This window comes from Dendropsophus ebraccatus, chromosome 2 (genome assembly GCF_027789765.1).
Source record: "Dendropsophus ebraccatus isolate aDenEbr1 chromosome 2, aDenEbr1.pat, whole genome shotgun sequence".
Lineage (NCBI taxonomy): Eukaryota > Metazoa > Chordata > Amphibia > Anura > Hylidae > Dendropsophus > Dendropsophus ebraccatus.
Genome location: NC_091455.1, coordinates 206,521,016 through 206,539,856, shown reverse-complemented (window position 1 = coordinate 206,539,856; position 18,841 = coordinate 206,521,016). Strand labels below are relative to the sequence as shown.

The 18,841-nt window shown below is 40.9% G+C and overlaps 1 protein-coding gene across 2 annotated transcripts in view; it reads left to right on the top strand.

Annotated features, from left to right (window-relative positions):
- Window positions 1-18,841, top strand: part of HHATL (hedgehog acyltransferase like) — a 24,731-nt gene extending 5,890 nt beyond the window's left edge. The window contains exons 1-12 of one of the 2 annotated variants that reach the window (XM_069959314.1): window positions 5,909-6,077; window positions 9,467-9,610; window positions 9,707-9,774; window positions 10,160-10,273; window positions 10,844-11,038; window positions 11,661-11,870; window positions 13,934-14,105; window positions 14,993-15,137; window positions 15,461-15,496; window positions 17,054-17,255; window positions 18,252-18,393; window positions 18,624-18,841. In XM_069959314.1, coding sequence (XP_069815415.1) covers window positions 9,505-9,610; window positions 9,707-9,774; window positions 10,160-10,273; window positions 10,844-11,038; window positions 11,661-11,870; window positions 13,934-14,105; window positions 14,993-15,137; window positions 15,461-15,496; window positions 17,054-17,255; window positions 18,252-18,393; window positions 18,624-18,745 — 1,512 coding nt within the window. In that variant the 5' untranslated portion in view covers window positions 5,909-6,077; window positions 9,467-9,504 and the 3' untranslated portion in view covers window positions 18,746-18,841. Of the gene's footprint in view, window positions 1-5,908; window positions 6,078-9,466; window positions 9,611-9,706; window positions 9,775-10,159; window positions 10,274-10,843; window positions 11,039-11,660; window positions 11,871-13,933; window positions 14,106-14,992; window positions 15,138-15,460; window positions 15,497-17,053; window positions 17,256-18,251; window positions 18,394-18,623 lie in introns of those variants that run through there. The other variant, XM_069959315.1, reaches the window with a different exon arrangement.

Here is an 18,841-nt window from a genome sequence, read left to right as displayed (position 1 = left end):
TATATTCTTGTATATAGGAGACAGTATTATAGTAGTTATATTCCTGTATATAGGGAGCAGTATTATAGTAGTTATATTCTTGTATATAGGAGCAGTATTATAGTAGTTATATTCTTGTATATAGGAGCAGTATTATAGTAGTTATATTCTTGTATATAGGGGGCAGTATTATAGTAGTTATATTCTTGTATATAGGAACAGTATTATAGTAGTTACATTCTTGTATATATGAGGGAGCTAATGAGAATGGATTTGAGAACATATAAAACCTGCTCTATACTGAGGCATGATGGAAGTAAGAAGATGTTAAGTAATCCTGTACTGTTAGGTATCAGACCACAATGCCTTCCTTTCAGGACTGTGTACTGGTACAATACAGTAATATGATAGGAGGAGCGATGGCCTCAGGCTTTGCTTTGTATATTTTGCACTTTTAAGGAAATCACCTGAATGAATTAATTTTTTAGGCAGAACCAGAGAACATGCACCAGATTCCATCATCTCTACATATAATAGGGACGATTACTTACATTACACTATCCTCGTATGGCATTTCGTGTCACATCCAGAGCTGTTTCCATAATTCTGCTTTTATAAAGTATTCATAATGTCTGTGCTCATGGACAGTAACCCTAGTAACCTTGCTGGGCTTTTTACTGGAGGTTGAGATACTCTGCAGCTTTAGGCTATGTTCACACTGCCTATGAATCCGTCTGCAGTTCTCACGCCTCCGTACATGTGCGTCTGAAACTACGGGCGTGGGAAAAATCGACATGCGCTGGATGCGTACACACCGCGAACATACGCCCGTAGTACAGTTATGGTTCCCTAGCTTGTTTCGAAGCGATCTGAGGCAGGTCATTTACTTGGAAATCTTCGCCCAACCCTGTAAACCACACAGAACCTTTTGGATTGAAAAATCAAGTTCAATTTGGCTGAAATAAGTACTTCGTACGGGACCGCATGGAAAGTCACGGCCGTAAGTTTCAACATTTCCGTCCTCAAACAATGGTCTTGTTCATTTTTCACGGTGACGTATACGATCCGGCCGTAAGCTCATACGTAGTGTGCACTGTGCGGGCGTATATAGTATACTTCCCAGCGAACGCATCAACCTCAAAACTACGAGCATATATTCGCGGTTCGCTCTACGGACGGATTCATACGCAGTGTGAACATAGCCTTAGAGTTAAAAGTGAAGTGGCAGAACTGTGAATGCAGCTCTGGATGTGTAAGAAGTAAAAATCATTATGGTAGTAAAGATATGGACAGATATAGATATAAAAAGCCAACATAATACATGTATGCTAAAGGTTATGTGTTGAATGAAGGTTATGATTGAGAAGAAATAGGACTGATAAGAACATGTAGAGTGATGCTCTGGAGCTGCTGCCACCAAGGTAAAATAACACACCTGGCGCGGTGAGATGGGGCATTTCTCTGGGTACAATGCTGAGCTTGTTTCTAGATTTTTATTCTTTGACACATAATCGGAGCACATTACCATAATTGTTTTGTAGGAAACACTAGCTGACCCCATTACACAGAGTACACAATCCTCCTCCTGTTAACCTGCCCTCTGTCCATGCCAAGGTGCCATAGGTGTGGAGCCAGGAGGGCACAGAATGAGGAACATAAGATGTAAATCATTCAATGAGATGGGGTCTCATTGCATTTCCCATCCTGTTATATGCAGAGAGTAACTGAGAAAACTTAGACAGAACAAGACAGAAGAAAAGAGGATAAGAGAAGAGTGGATGGGAAAAGAAGAGAGGACAGAAGGGGAGAAGAATAGAGGACAAGAAAGGTAAAGAAGGGAAGACAGGAGAGGAGAAGAAGAGAAGACAGTAGAAGAGAAGAGGAATAGAGGACAGGAGAGGAGAAGAAGATAGGAAAGGAATAGAGGACAGGAGAGGAGAAGAAGAGAGGAGAGGAGAAGAGGGGAGAGGAGAGGAGAAAAGAGGACTGGAGAGTAATAGAGGACAGGAGAGGAGTAGAAGAAAGAAGAGAAGATGAGAAAATAGAGGACATTAGAGGGGAAGAATAGAGGAGAGGAATAGAGGGCAGGAGAGGAGTAGAAGAAAGGAGATGAGAGGAGGATAAGAGGACAGGGGAGAAGATAACACAGAAGAGGGAAAAAAATAGAGTACAGGAGAGAAAAGACAGGAGCAAAAAGGACAGAAGAGAGGAGGGGAATAGAGGGCAGGAGAGGAGTCGAAAAGAGGAGAAGAATACAGGAGAGGAAAATAAGAGAGGACAGGAGAGGAAAAGAAGACAGGACAGGAGAGGAATAGAGAGCAGAAGAGGAGGAATAGAGGGCCGGTAAGGAGTAGAATAGAGGAGGGGATGAGAAAAGACAGGAAAAGGAAAGGAGAAGAATAGAGGACAGGAGAGCAGAAGGGAGACAAGAAGAGGAGAAGAGGAGAAGAAAGAACAGAAGAAGGAAAAAAGAGAGGAGAGGAGAAGAATAGAGGAGTGAAGAGAGGTCAGGAGAAGTATGGATTGGAGAGAAGAAGGAAGAGTGGGAGAGGAGGGAGAAGAAGAGAGAACAGGAGAGGTGAAGAAAACAGGAGAGGAGAAAAAGAGAAGATAGAATGGAGGGGAAAAAAAGATGATAGAGGAAAAGAAAGGTCAGGAGAATGGATGAGAGGAGATGAGAAAAATAGAGGTCAGGAGAAGAGAGGAATATGTGGGAAAGGATTATAGAAAAGGGTCGGGGTTTGTAACATTAGGACGCCCCATCACACAGGACCCATTATAACCCAGCTACTTGGAGGCTAGTGACACGCTCACTTTATGGCCTCAGCTGTCCTTATTTAAAGTGGTATTCCCATCTCAGTATGTTATCCCTTATCCTGAATGAGATAATAATTTAGTATTTTCCTTGTCAGGACAGGATAGAGTTAACATTTGGGGATGTACTGGGGCATGGCAGCGCCTTACTGCATAGGGTCCAACATGGAAAGGTCATTGGTGTATGGTAATGTGGCAGCCGCTGCCAGGTATGTCCTCTGTCTGGAGAAGGTCACTGAGGGTGATAATGTGTGAAGGGTCATATAATAGACTCATCATTAATAGGGTCAGACAGTTTGGGCAGTGCTATAGGGGTTCAGGAGGCAGGGGGTGTTAGTATATAAGATAGGGTCCTATTACGCGGAGCAATTTTAATGATTAACGACTAACAATAAATGATCACAAACGTGATTGTTTATCGTTATCCTGAAATCGTTCACCATATTACACAGAATGATGGACGTTAGTTACGATCGTTACTATAATCGTTATTGCGATCGTTACTATGCTCGTTTATTCCTTCTGATCCCAGCAAAACAATGAACAATGTGCAATTACACTGAACGATTAGTGAACAAATGCAGAACTTGAGTGAACAAATGTGGAATTAAAGCGAACGATTAACGAATTTTAGGTTCAGATCTATATCAACGACATACGAACGATTTTTCGATCGTTGCCTGCAATTACACAGAACGACTATCGTTTAAATTCGAACGATATAACAATTTTTCACAATCATAATCGTCCCGTGTAATATGGCCCATACTGCAGTCCTATGTAACAGCCATGGAACACATTATTATATCATCTTTTGCCAAATGACAAACTCAGCTCTTTTACCTCTGGAACAGGACCGTCACTGCTCACACAGTGAAGTGTATTGTGCTGCCAAGAGCTGAACATGCCGCCCACCATCCTCCTGTCTCCTCTCCCATCTTAGCCAGCAGATAATGCAGATGCCTGGGATTTGTTCACACAGGAAGGATCTGCACAAATAGCAATAAATGTTTCACTGTACACAGAAGATGAAATGGCTGCCTCCGTACTGCCACCTAGTGGAGAGGTTATCATAAAGAGCATTAACATTGCATAAATAAGTAAATAATAATAATAAATAAGTAAATAATAATAAAATAAGTAAGTAGGAATGTTGTTATTTACACCCAGAAGCTGAAAATATGTAATAATATATGTATAGAGTTTATATACCCAATAAATTATCACTGGCCTTAGATAAACACACAATGAAAGAAAGTTTAGTGCAGCACAGAGTATTTCAGAAGGCAACAGTGCTGACCGATGATGTTGATGATGAGTCCAGACCCCAGACTGATACATTGTACATAGCTAGTCCTGCTCTCAGCTGTATCCAGTGTAGACAATGCTCTGTGAGCTCTACAGCCTGGACCCCATACTGATACATTGTACATAGCTAGTCCTGCTCCCAGCTGTATCCAGTGTAGACAATGCTCTGTGAGCTCTACAGCCTGGACTCCAGACTGATACATTGTACATAGCTAGTCCTGCTCCCAGCTGTATCCAGTGTAGACAATGCTCTGTGAGCTCTACAGCCTGGACTCCAGACTGATACATTGTACATAGCTAGTCCTGCTCTCAGCTGTATCCAGTGTAGACAATGCTCTGTGAGCTCTACAGCCTGGACCCCAGACTGATACATTGTACATAGCTAGTCCTGCTCCCAGCTGTATCCAGTGTAGACAATGCTCTGTGAGCTCTACAGCCTGGACTCCAGACTGATACATTGTACATAGCTAGTCCTGCTCTCAGCTGTATCCAGTGTAGACAATGCTCTGTGAGCTCTACAGCCTGGACCCCAGACTGATACATTGTACATAGCTAGTCCTGCTCTCAGCTGTATCCAGTGTAGACAATGCTCTTTGAGCTCTACAGCCTGGACTCCAGACTGATACATTGTACATAGCTAGTCCTGCTCTCAGCTGTATCCAGTGTAGACAATGCTCTGTGAGCTCTACAGCCTGGACCCCAGACTGATACATTGTACATAGCTAGTCCTGCTCTCAGCTGTATCCAGCCTAGACAATGCTCTGTGAGCTCTACAGCCTGGACTCCAGCCTGATACATTGTACATAGCTAGTCCTGCTCTCAGCTGTATCCAGCATAGACAATGCTCTGTGAGCTCTACAGCCTGGACTCCAGCCTGATACATTGTACATAGCTAGTCCTGCTCTCAGCTGTATCCAGTGTAGACAATGCTCTGTGAGCTCTACAGCCTGGAAGCCAGACTGATACATTGTACATAGCTAGTCCTGCTCTCAGCTGTATCCAGTGTAGACAATGCTCTGTGAGCCCTACAGCCTGGACCCCAGACTGATACATTGTACATAGCTAGTCCTGCTCTCAGCTGTATCCAGTGTAGACAATGCTCTGTGTGCTCCAGACTGATACATAGTACATAGCGAGTCCTGCTCTCAGCTGTATCCAGTGTAGACAATGCTCTGTGAGCTCCAGACTGATAAATTATGCATAGCTAGTCCTGCTCTCTGCTGTATCCAGTGTAGACAATGCTCTGTGAGCTTTACAGCCTGGACCCCAGACTGATACATTGTACATAGCTAGTCCTGCTCTCAGCTGTATCCAGTGTAGACAATGCTCTGTGAGCTCCACACTGATACATTGTACATAGCTAGTCCTGCTCTCAGCTGTATCCAGTGTAGACAATGCTCTGTGAGCTCTACAGCCTGGACTGATACATTGTACATAGCTAGTCCTGCTCTCAGCTGTATCCAGTGTAGACAATGCTCTGTGAGCTCTACAGCCTGGACTGATACATTGTACATAGCTAGTCCTGCTCTCACATGCTTGTGATTCAGTTATGAAGCCTATAATATCAGGGTGGTCTATAATGTCTCCAGTTGTAGAGGCTGGTGGAGACCCCCATACAGTTGCCATACCCTTGATATCATACTGTTGGTATATGAAGTGTATAATCCCATGGCAGGAAGGGGTGGGGTGCAGTATCTGACACCCCAGCAGTGGGACCCCTTGGTAGGAGGCTCCTCTCTACCTGTGCACCTTGTACTGCACCAGCCCCCGTCCCCGTCATTGTGTATAGATGTGCAGTGACAGGCAGCTCCTGCACCATCCCATCCCTGCTCAGCTCATTCCAGCCTCCCAGGCTACACACATCCATCTAAACTTACTTGTGAGACCCTGAGACAGTTCACACCCTGGATAGATGGGTCCCTCGCCTGCTGGACGCTGATCGCCTGCTCTGGAGCTCCCACATTTTGCACCTCAAGGTCAGTGATAAAGGGGGCCCCCTCTATAATGCTGCATTGTCTGGAGCCTTGATTTGCATTGCATGAAGCCTGTCACATGGGGGCTGCGGGGATCTATGCCCCTCTTTATACCACACTGTGTCCTGTACACTGGAGCTGAATACTGATGTGTGCGCTGCAGTGATTCCTCTATAAGGGCGATACTATATATGTTATATATTACGTCACCTCGTATAATAGCTCTGTACACATCACTGCAGGTGGAGGACTGATACAGACATCACACACTGATACTTTATCATTGTAACATACAAGTAGGTTAGAAAAGCCAATGCCCCCCCCCCCCCCCACACCCCACCCCCTGGGGATTGGGATCAATACTATTCCTGTATCTATAATGTAGCAGTATAACCCTCCGGTGATACATTGTATCTGTGTGTATGAGGTTGTGGATTTTGCTGCATGCTCCATGCGCCGGGCTCTGCAGTGACAGGTTCAGCAGCTGCGCTATTAATGGAAAGAGATGCAGAACACGCTGAATTAGCTGCCCACCCGCATTGCTAGAATTACAAGCTGCTATAAGTATCCTGAGTCACCAACTGCACTCACCCTCCATACTCTGCAGGCTGGGGCATGGCTCTATATCTGTATATACTAGTGTATACTGTATTACACACTGTAGCGTCATATCACCCACCAATCACCAGGGGGAACTAGATCCATTGCTACCTTAAAGGGGAAGTCTACATTTAATACTTTTTTTAGGAGGGGTCCCTTCTACTGGGAGTGCCTGAACATTAGGACTGTGTGAACAAATTGATACCGGACTAAAAAAATTTAGTTCCAATTTTCTAAAAGTTTTAGAATTGTTTTCTAGTTAAAATGGTGGCGAAATATAGTGATCAAAAAGTTTTGGGGTTGGATGACAGCAACATACAGAGGTCAAAAGTAAATGAACTTGTTAAGCAAACTATGCAATGTGAAAACTACTAATCCAATAACCATCTATACTTCCAAATATGTCACATGTGACCGGTCGTATAAACAGTCAAAGATGGAAAAGGAGTAGAATGTAGTGTAATGTATATAAGAGCTTCACTGTATGTCACCTGACACCCATGGCCAAAAGTAGTGACAGCCTGAGAGGCTCAATGTTATCAGCCAGAAACAGCAGCTAAAGCAACCGAAGTGCCAGGAGGGAATGAAAGTGATCACCGATAAACTGATCTGATATTAGGAGCACCGCCAAAACACACCAACTGTGCTGAAACCCTGACAAGTGACCGGGTAACTATACACACTGTGTACAATGCCAGCAAAATGAATGTACTGCAGAAGAAATAAGGAAAATAAATTGTGTTAATGTTATCTAAAAAAAAAAAAAAAAAAACTATACACACTGTGTACAGTATTATATGTCTCATAGTGAATAAGAAATAACGAATGTATTACTGCTCTATGTACAAGAATATGACTACTATAATACTGCTCCTATATACAAGAATATGACTACTATAATACTGCCCCCTATATACAGGAATATAACTACTATAATACTGCCCCTATATACAAGAATATAACTACTATAATACTGCTCTATGTACAAGAATATGACTACTATAATACTGCTCCTATATACAGGAATATAACTACTATAATACTGCTCCTATATACAAGAATATAACTACTATAATACTGCTCCTATATACAAGAATATAACTACTATAATACTGCTCCTATATACAAGAATATAACTACTATAATACTGCTCCTATATACAGGAATATAACTACTATAATACTGCTCTATGTACAAGAATATGACTACTATAATACTGCTCCTATATACAAGAATATAACTACTATAATACTGCTCCTATATACAAGGATATAACTACTATAATACTATCCTATATAAAAGAATATAACTACTATAATACTCCCCTATATACAAGAATATAACTACTATAATACTGCTCCTATATACAAGAATATAACTACTATAATACTGCTCCTATATACAATATAACTACTATAATACTGCTCCTATATACAAGAATATAACTACTATAATACTGCTCCTATATACAGGAATATAACTACTATAATACTGCTGCTATATACAGGAACATAACTGCTATAAAACTGCTCCTATATACAGGAATATAACTACTATAATACTGCTCCTATATACAAGAATATGACTACTATAATACTGCTCCTATATACAAGAATATAACTACTATAATACTGCTCCCTATATACAAGGATATAACTACTATAATACTATCCTATATAAAAGAATATAACTACTATAATACTCCCCTATATACAAGAATATAACTACTATAATACTGCTCCTATATACAAGAATATAACTACTATAATACTGCTCCTATATACAATATAACTACTATAATACTGCTCCTATATACAAGAATATAACTACTTTAATACTGCTCCTATATACAGGAATATAACTACTATAATACTGCTCCCTATATACAGGAATATAACTACTATAATACTGCCCCTATATACAAGAATATAACTACTATAATACTGCTCCTATATACAAGAATATAACTACTATAATACTGCTCCTATATACAGGAATATAACTACTATAATACTGCTCCTATATACAAGAATATAACTGCTATAATACTGCCCCTATATACAAGAATATAACTACTATAATACTGCTCCTATATACAAGAATATAACTACTATAATACTGCCCCTATATACAGGAATATAACTACTATAATACTGCTCCTATATACAGGAATATAACTACTATAATACTGCTCCTATATACAGGAATATAACTACTATAATACTGCTCCTATATACAGGAATATAACTACTATAATAGTGCTCCTATATACAGGAATATAACTGCTATAAAACTGCTCCTATATACAGGAATATAACTACTATAATACTGCTCCTATATACAGGAATATAACTACTATAATACTGCTCCTATATACAGGAATATAACTACTATAATACTGCTCCTATATACAGGAATATAACTACTATAATACTGCTCCTATATACAGGAATATAACTACTATAATACTGCTCCTATATACAGGAATATAACTACTATAATACTGCTACTATATACAAGAATATAACAACTATAATACTGCCCCCTATATACAGGAATATAACTACTATAATACTGCTCTATGTACAAGAATATAACTACTATAATACTGCTCCTATACACAAGAATATAACTGCTATAATACTGCTCCTATATACAGGAATATAACTACTATAATACTGCCTGAGTAGCTCAGAATGATCACACCTCTTGGTGACTATTGTCTTGTATACATGTATGTGCGGTATATATACTGTATATATTTGTAGCTGATTCTCCTGGTTCTCTTGCAGATTTCTATACACCTCGGCTGAGTTGATTCGCTGTCACTATGGGGATTAAGACGGCGTTACCGCACTATGAGCTCGGCTTCTACGCTCTGGTGGTCACCTGCGCTCTCGTCTATTCTTTTAATGGAATCTTTGAGGCGTCTCGAGGTATCACGTGTGGTTTATAATCTGTGGCAACTATAGTGCAGTATATTCTTCTATATGGCGCTTGTATACTATTCATGGCATCTTTTTGTCTTGCAGATAACATGAATCGGAAATCATTCAGAGAAAATGTCAAAACCGGCTGGTATTACTTTGGGAGGAAAATGGTGAGAGAATAAAATGAGTGAAGCAGAGCGCCCCCTATAGGCTGGCTAGCAATGACAGCCAGGGATAGGTCTCATCACTCTCCTGAGCGAAATCCATCAGAGCTGCCATGACAGCTCCCAGCACAATCAAGCAGGGGATATGTAACTGCAGATTTGCCATTCTGGGACCTGAGAAAGCTGGGTGTCCATCTCATGACAGAAGAGAATGGCCTCCATAGCCAGGGTTGTATCCCAGCTTTCCCAGAATCCTGAATGGTGATTCCTCATGGTGATAGAACCTGCTCAAATGAAACCAGCGAGATCTGCCATTCAGGAGTCAGGAAAAGCTGTGTCTCCTTTCAACGTGCACCTAGAGCAGAGTGTAATCTTGATGTGATTGTTGCAGGACGCCGCAGACTTCGAGTGGGTCATGTGGTTCACGACATTCAGAAACTACATCATTTTTGCCCTCGCTGGTCACGTCATCTTTGCCAAAATCTTCTCCCTCCTAATTCCCCAGGTGCGTTTCTTCATATGATGTGTGTACTGTGACATCACTGTGTGTATTATCCCTGTACTGTGACATCACTGTGTGTATTATCCCTGTACTGTGACATCACTGTGTATTATTCCTGTACTGTGACATCACTGTGTGTATTATCCCTGTACTGTGACATCACTGTGTATTATCCCTGTACTGTGACATCACTGTGTATTATCCCTGTACTGTGACATCACTGTGTGTATTATCCCTGTACTGTGACATCACTGTGTATTATCCCTGTACTGTGACATCACTGTGTGTATTATCCTTGTACTGTGACATCACTGTGTATTATCCCTGTACTGTGACATCACTGTGTATTATCCCTGTACTGTGACATCACTGTGTGTATTATCCTTGTACTGTGACATCACTGTGTGTATTATCCCTGTACTGTGACATCACTGTGTATTATCCCTGTACTGTGACATCACTGTGTGTATTATCCTTGTACTGTGACATCACTGTGTATTATCCCTGTACTGTGACATCACTGTGTGTATTATCCCTGTACTGTGACATCACTTTGCTCCTGTCTCCTCACAGCGCAGGTCCTGGATCTACATGCTCTATGGGATACTGACAGTCCTGACAATCATGGGTAGTAACTACCTGATGCTGATCCTGTCGCACTGCCTAGTCCTCTACACTGTGTCGCTGACTAAACAGAAGTGGCTCTGCTTTGCTGCCGGTCTGTGCAGTTTGGCATCCTTCAAGGTGGAACCTTTCAACTCTTGGCAAGTATGTTCTCTGAGCTGTAGGAGCAATGACTTATTCACTGGATTTATAATAAGCAAGCTGGGGTTTAGAAGTCCCAGCATGCCCCATCAGCCAGGGTCAGAGGTTCTACTAGTGAAGCCTCAGCATGCATCCACCCCTAGGTGGACCTATAGACAAGCAGGTACTGCACTCCTTCAAGTCAATAGCAAGAGGAAGGACATGCTGAGATTTGTAGTACACCTGAGGATCACATAAATTGTTTTCTCAGTTTACCCATAAGCCTTTGGTGCTCCACCAGGCACATATACTCCTCTCCATCACTCAACTCACCTTCTATAACTGCTTTTGTCAATAAATGTCCCCTGCTGTATGATTTCGCTCTGATATGAATTTTTTAAGCACACAGAGTAAACACCCACGGTGCAGGGAAAAGCCTTTCTTTTTCTCCTTGCTCTGTATGCGTTTACTCAACACTCAATAAAGTACATCTTTGTTGAGTTACATTGTGTTTGTGTATAATCGGGATTTAGATATCAAACCAGGTTTTAATAGCCATGAAAGCAGAAATCCAGGAACTTCAAGGGGGTTCACTTACTTTTTCTTGCAACTCCAGTCGCTGATTGTGGTTTTGTGCTTTCTACAGAATGGTTTTGTGTCGGGGACCTTCACTCTCCAGGATATCCTCTTCTATGGCGGCACTGGCTTCACCATCCTGCGCTGCATGAGCTTCGCTCTGGAGACCTGCGACAAGAAGGAAGGGTTTTACTCCCCCTTCCAGCTCCTCAAGTATAACTTCTACCTGCCCTTCTTCTTTTTTGGCCCCATTATGACCTTTGACCGGTTTCATGAGCAGGTGAGATGAGATGCTAAATAGGAAACATTATGGGGGAGATTTATCAAACATGGAGTAAAGTGAAACTGGCTCAGTCGCCCTTAGCAACCAATCAGATTCCACCTTTCATTTTCCAAAGAGTCTGTGAGGAATGAAAGGTGGAATCTGATTGGTTGCTAGGGGCAACTGAGCCAGTTTCACTTTACACCATGTTTGATAAATCTCCCCCTATGTGTATACTGTGCTATAAAAAAGTATTTGCCCCACTTAAAGGGGGTGACTGTCCCTTTCTGTATGGTTAGTGTGGGTATTCAGGGGCTCCAAAACAAACTGGCCCTGCGTGAATGAAACTTATGTTGACAGCTGACAGTGTAGATGCCGCTGTCAGTGGTATATAGACAACCGACAGTCTGTCATTTCTGGGCCGATCACACTACAATGCAATCTGCTGGCCTTGGTCCTTTTAAAATGGTCTCCACGGCTGCTATAATGAGACTCCTATTAGGGTATGTTCACACAGAGTAAAAACAGGCGGCTCAGTCTCAGCCTGTCTCAGTGTGCCATAGCCCGTCTATGGAAGAGTGCGCGCTCCTCCGCAGCCGCCGCTCAAAGAGGTGACATGTCGGAGCGGAGGAGCGCGCGCCCTCTCATTTACTCACATTGGGACACTGAGCACGGCGGGATTCCGTGGCAGAGAGATGAGGGTTTATGACCATGTGTGTGAACATACCTTTACAGCCTGACTCAGTCTGTAATAGAAATTCATCAATTTAACAGGATTTAAATTGTAATAGAAAAAAATATGTAAAAAAGAAAAAAAAAAACACCATAATAAAAATTAAAATCCCCTTTTCCAACCCCCCATCGTTCCTTTCCTGCTTCTTTTTGTTCACATGAGCTTTTAACTAAATAAAGATTTTTCATGTTGTGATAATTCTGAGGTTCAGTTGTTCTTCTATCGGTTTGTTAGTTCATGACTAGAACGCAATATTTGTGCATAATATATAACATATATATATAACACTATATAACACTATATATTAACAAAATATAATATATATATATAACACTTAGTCCCCCATCCGTATTATGTGACATTTATTATCGTAGGCTGAGGGAGAGCTGCGTAACTTAATTTTGGTGTATATGGAAAAAAATGAAAGTCTGGAAATTTGCAATTTTTTGTTTTCAATTTTTACATAGTTGTCCATTAGAATATAGGATAAAATGAGGTAAGGTAAAATAGCTAACCAGCTACAGATGTGGCCGTACCAATTAGGTATCAGTTGTTTTTTTTTGTCTTTTTTTTATATAGAACATTTATGTTGTTAAGTGATAAATGTGTAATTTTGGGGTAAGTGGGGGATGATTATTTGGTGAGATACGATGATATGTTCAGTCACTCGTCTTTACAATCCAATACTTATATAACTGCAATATAATGGGGAGGACAGGAAACTAATCCCACAACTCTTATTTTAACTTTTTGATTTTTTTCCTCAAGAGTTTAATTTATTATAATCCAGAATATGGCCGCATTCACACTATATAAAACACCGGCCATTCTGTGATCCGGCCTTGTAAACAAAACGGCCGGTGTAAGTGAAGATCATCCTGGCCGATACTGCAGTATCTTCATTTCTGTTGAATTGGGATGCGGGTGCGCCCGCGTGCACCCAATTTACCATTGAAAACAATGGAGAGTGCGGCCAGAGCCGCACTCTCTATTGTGTGACCTGTCAGGCTTGTGTGGCCGCTATTCAATGAATAGCAGCCGCACAAAACAGACACGTGTATACGCTCCGGCAGGGATCCAATTGACTGCAGCACAATGTAAGTTTTGTATTAATCACGGCCGTTGTTGCAAATCGGAAACAACGGCCGTGATTAATATAAAACTTATGTTGTGTGAACATAGCCTATATCTGCCTCTCCAGCATTTGTTTTAGACTTTGTTTACTCACAAAAGAGAAAGTAATGCTGACATTTAAAAAACTTTTTATAAATAAAAAAATAATAATAGTTAAATAAATAATAATAATTGTAAACTTCTTCCCTTCTTCATTTAATCGTTCTCCCCCCAGGTGAGCAGCAAATCCCTGATCCGGAAGGACAATGAGATGCGGAGCATTCGCGTCCAGGCCGTGGTCAATGTGCTGGTCATACTCCTCGTGGACGTCTTCTTCCACTTCCTCTACATTCTCTCCATACCATCAGATTTGAAATGCGTGAAGAAACTTTCGGACTGGTCACTGGGTGCGTCATTTTTTATCACATTTTCACATTTCAGTCAGTTCTTCGTGTTTGTGTGTTTCCACATAACCTGAAAACTCCCCAGACACTTTGGTCCCTTAGCTGCCCTCACTTTCCCCTTCCTCAGTCTATAGTGAATCTTCGTTGCATAAAATTTTTTTTTTAAATTGCATATTTGGAAATCTAGCACATCAACATTAATATACATGAGTCAGGCAGGACCAAACGGATGCTGTCTTTTCTTGGGACTGTTGGATCCCCCTGGTCCCTATGGGAACTTTAATAAACTATATACTGTGAGCTTCCAAAAGGAGTGGTTTTATGCTGTATATATATATATATATATATATATATATATATATATATATAGTTACACCTATCACACAAAGTGAAAGGGTAATGCTTTAGGCCTTCACACTATTCACTTCACCACTGTAGACCATTAAAACATGCTGCATACTGTATTGTTACAGAGCCCAGTGTATAAATAGTATACAGTGAAATCCAGAGCTCCCTCTTGTGGCAGCTGTGGACAGACAGAATTTTATAATGTACAGCAATGTTTTTCAACCTGCGGCTCTCCTGGTTTTGAAAAACTACGACTCCTGACATGACCTAACATCCCGTGGCTGTCAAAGCACCTTTGGCGTAAACATCCACAGTGCAGGGGTAAAAAGCAAGTCAAATTTTCTCCCTGCATGGTGGATGTTTACTCAGGATGCTCAATAACATACATGAACCCTCAGCTGTGAGCGATATTAGATCTATAAGTGTTTTCAAACTCTGGAGACACAGAACTGTTTCCATTCACCCTCAGCAAGCAGAGGTCCTGAGAAAGTAATCCTGTATAATTGACGCTATTACATTATATGCTACGATTCCCCCGGCAGCTGGCTTGGCATACTCTAACTTAGTCTACGACTGGGTGAAGGCAGCCGTGATGTTTGGCGTTATAAACACCATCTCCAGACTGGACCATCTGGACCCTCCACAGCCACCCAAGTGTATCACTATGCTCTATGTCTTTGCCGAAACGTAAGTCACCTTTACCTGTGTACTTCTCGTTGTAAGATATTCAGTGCATAAAGCGGAGTGTATACAACAACCATGCATACGGTTATAACTCTACAGAGTAATGGGGGAGGGGGGGTACTCTGTACTATGATAACAGAGTGTGAATGTATACCTGCCTGGTATATACATATATAGATCCTAATATAATAAGAAATGGAATACTAATAGAGCAGACTAGATTAAGCTGGGGGTCATTCTCTGCCGACAATCTTCTGTTTCCAACAGGGAGGGTGACGCAGCTTCCTTGTCCGGCTTATTGATCATTTTCTTTTCCTTTGTTTCAGGCACTTTGACAGAGGGATAAATGACTGGCTGTGCAAGTGAGTATCAGCGAGGCGTCAGCTGTATCCGTACTACTGTAATGTAAGAGACAAGAGGGAAATTCAGGAAAACAAAGCATTATGGGCCGTAAAATGTTATTTGCCCCTTCTATTTATATAGGACATTCCCCCAATCTACAGGATTGGATAGAACAGAGCATATGACTTCCACTACAGTGTAGCTATCATTCTTTCTCTATCATTCTCTTTCACAATCCTGCCACCGCACTCCCTGTTCAGGTGCATTCTGGAAATGGAATCCAGCAGCGCAGTTGCATACAGTGCAGAATTCCGTCTCTGGCATCAAAGGATAATATTTACACTGTAATGAATATGGACTCCAGACCACTCAACAATACAGACCCCAGACCAGTCCATTAAACTAATACAGATGCCAGACCACTCAATAATACAGACCCCCAGACCCCTAAATTAATACAGACCCCAAAACTAATGCAGACCCCAGACTAGACCCCTAAACTAATGCAGACCCCAGACCAGACCCCTAAATTAATACAGACCCATAAACTAATACAGACCCCAGACCAGACTCCTAAACTAATGCAGACCCCAGACCAGACCCCTAAACTAATACAGACCCCCGATCAGACCCCTAAACTAATACAGACCCCAGACCAGATTCCTAAACTAATACAGACCCCAGACCAGACCCCTAAACTAATACAGACCCCAGACCAGACCCCTAAACTAATACAGACCCCAAAACTAATACAGACCCCAAGACCAGACCCCTAAACTAATACAGACACCAGACCAGACCCCTAAACTAATACAGACCCCAAAACTAATACAGACACCAGACCCCTAAACTAATACAGACCCCAAAACTAATACAGACCCCAAGACCAGACCCCAAAACTAATACAGACCCCAGACCAGACCCCTAAACTAATACAGACCCCAAAACTAATACAGACCCCAAGACCAGACCCCAAAACTAATACAGACCCCAGACCAGACCCGTAAACTAACACAGACCCCAGACCAGACCCCTAAACTAATACAGACCCCAGACCAGACCCCTAATCTAATACAGACCCCAGACCAGACCCCTAAACTAATACAGACCCCAGACCAGACCCCTAAACTAATACAGACCCCAGACCAGACCCCTAATCTAATACAGACCCCAGACCAGACCCCTAATCTAATACAGACCCCAGACCAGACCCCTAAACTAATAAGGAGCCCAGACCAGTTGCCATAAATATTTGGGGACAGCTAGAGATCATATCTTCCCTGGTAACCTGTGCTATATTATAAAAAATGAATGAATGAATAATTGTTTGTAATTGTACAAAATGAAAAAAAAGTCTTTTATCTAAATTACACTGAAAAAAAAAACATAATAGAATACTATATATATATATATATATATATATATATATATATATATATATATATATACTATAGTAATAATAATAAAAGAGAACTGCTTCAAAATGTAAAATCCATAAGATGACATTTTGCTGCCCACCCTGGTCAAGGGACAGAGCAACATACAAAGTGTATTATACACTGTCTCCTCCCATATAGATACGTATACGACTACCTGGGTGAAAATCATGATAACATAAAGAGGGAGCTGGTGGCCACTATTGCCACATTCTTGGTGACCACTCTGTGGCTCGGACCCTGTGAAATCGTCTACATCTGGTCTGTCTTCAACTGCTTTGGTCTGAATTTTGAATTATGGGTACAGAAGTTTTTTGAACTGGAACCATTTGCTAGACTGGAGGTAAGTCATGGGGATCAATGCTGCCAGTCAATTACTGACCCATATGTACAAGAATATAACTACTATAATACTGCTCCTATTTACAAGAATATAACTACTATAACACTGCTCCTATATACAGGAATATAACTACTATAATACTGTCTCCTATATACAAGAATATAACTACTATAATACTGCTCCTATATACAAGAATATATCTACTATAATACTGCCCCTATATACAAGAATATAACTACTATAATACTGCTCCTATATACAGGATATAACTACTATAATACTGCCCCCTATATACAAGAATATAACTACTATAATACTGCCCCCTATATACAGGTATATAACTACTATAATACTGCCCCCTATGTACAAGAATATAACTACTATAATACTGCTCCTATATACAAGAATATAACTACTATAATACTGCTCCTATATACAGGATATAACTACTATAATACTGCCCCCTATATACAAGAATATAACTACTATAATACTGCTCCTATATACAAGAATATAACTACTATAATACTGCTCCTATATACAGGATATAACTACTATAATACTGCCCCCTATATACAAGAATATAACTACTATAATACTGCCCCCTATATACAGGTATATAACTACTATAATACTGCCCCCTATGTACAAGAATATAACTACTATAACACTGCTCCTATATACAGGAATATAACTACTATAATACTGCCCCCTATGTACAAGAATATAACTACTATAATACTGCTCCTATATACAGGGATATAACTACTATAATACTGCTCCTATATACAGGGATATAACTACTATAATACTGCTCCTATATACAGGGATATAACTACTATAATACTGCTCCTATGTACAAGAATATAACTACTATAATACTGCCCCCTATATACAGGAATATAACTACTATAATACTGCCCACTATATACAGGAATATAACTACTATATATAATATAATGCTTATAGTATTTGTACATATATATATTCCTCCAGGCTCGGCTTCCTGAGTCCATGTCTAGAAGAATCCGAGGCTTTTTCGGAGCAGCTAACTTTTGGGCGATTATTTTATATAATATTTTAGCCCTGAACAGTCTGGAGTTCGCTTTGCTCGTGGCTAAAAGGATTCTCATCACAGGTGAGTGACAGATTTGTGAGAGACCTTCTATGATCTTTGTGCTATTATCTTGGCCATATCATTATTTGGCCACTAGATGGCAGCAAAGTCCATGACACTTTTCTCAGTCTCTTCATCATAGACACATTTGTATCCTGTCCTGTCCTGTCCTGTCCTCCTGTGTGAATGGGGTCCTTATCCTCCCTGATGTTAGATTTGAGTAAGATTCCACATCTCTTCTCTGGTTCCAGGCTTCCCGGTCAGCACTCTTTCCATCTGGTTTGTGACGTACTGCGGAGTCCAACTCATCAAGGAGAGGGAGCGAGTCCAGGCCATAGAGGAGGAGAGGAGCGAGAAGCTGAAGGCTGCCTGACCCCACAACCAAAGAGCCCCGACCCCATAGATGAGCGGCCGCCTCCTGTACAGGAGCCGCACTGCCACCAATAGAGCCAATAAATATTTTATATAA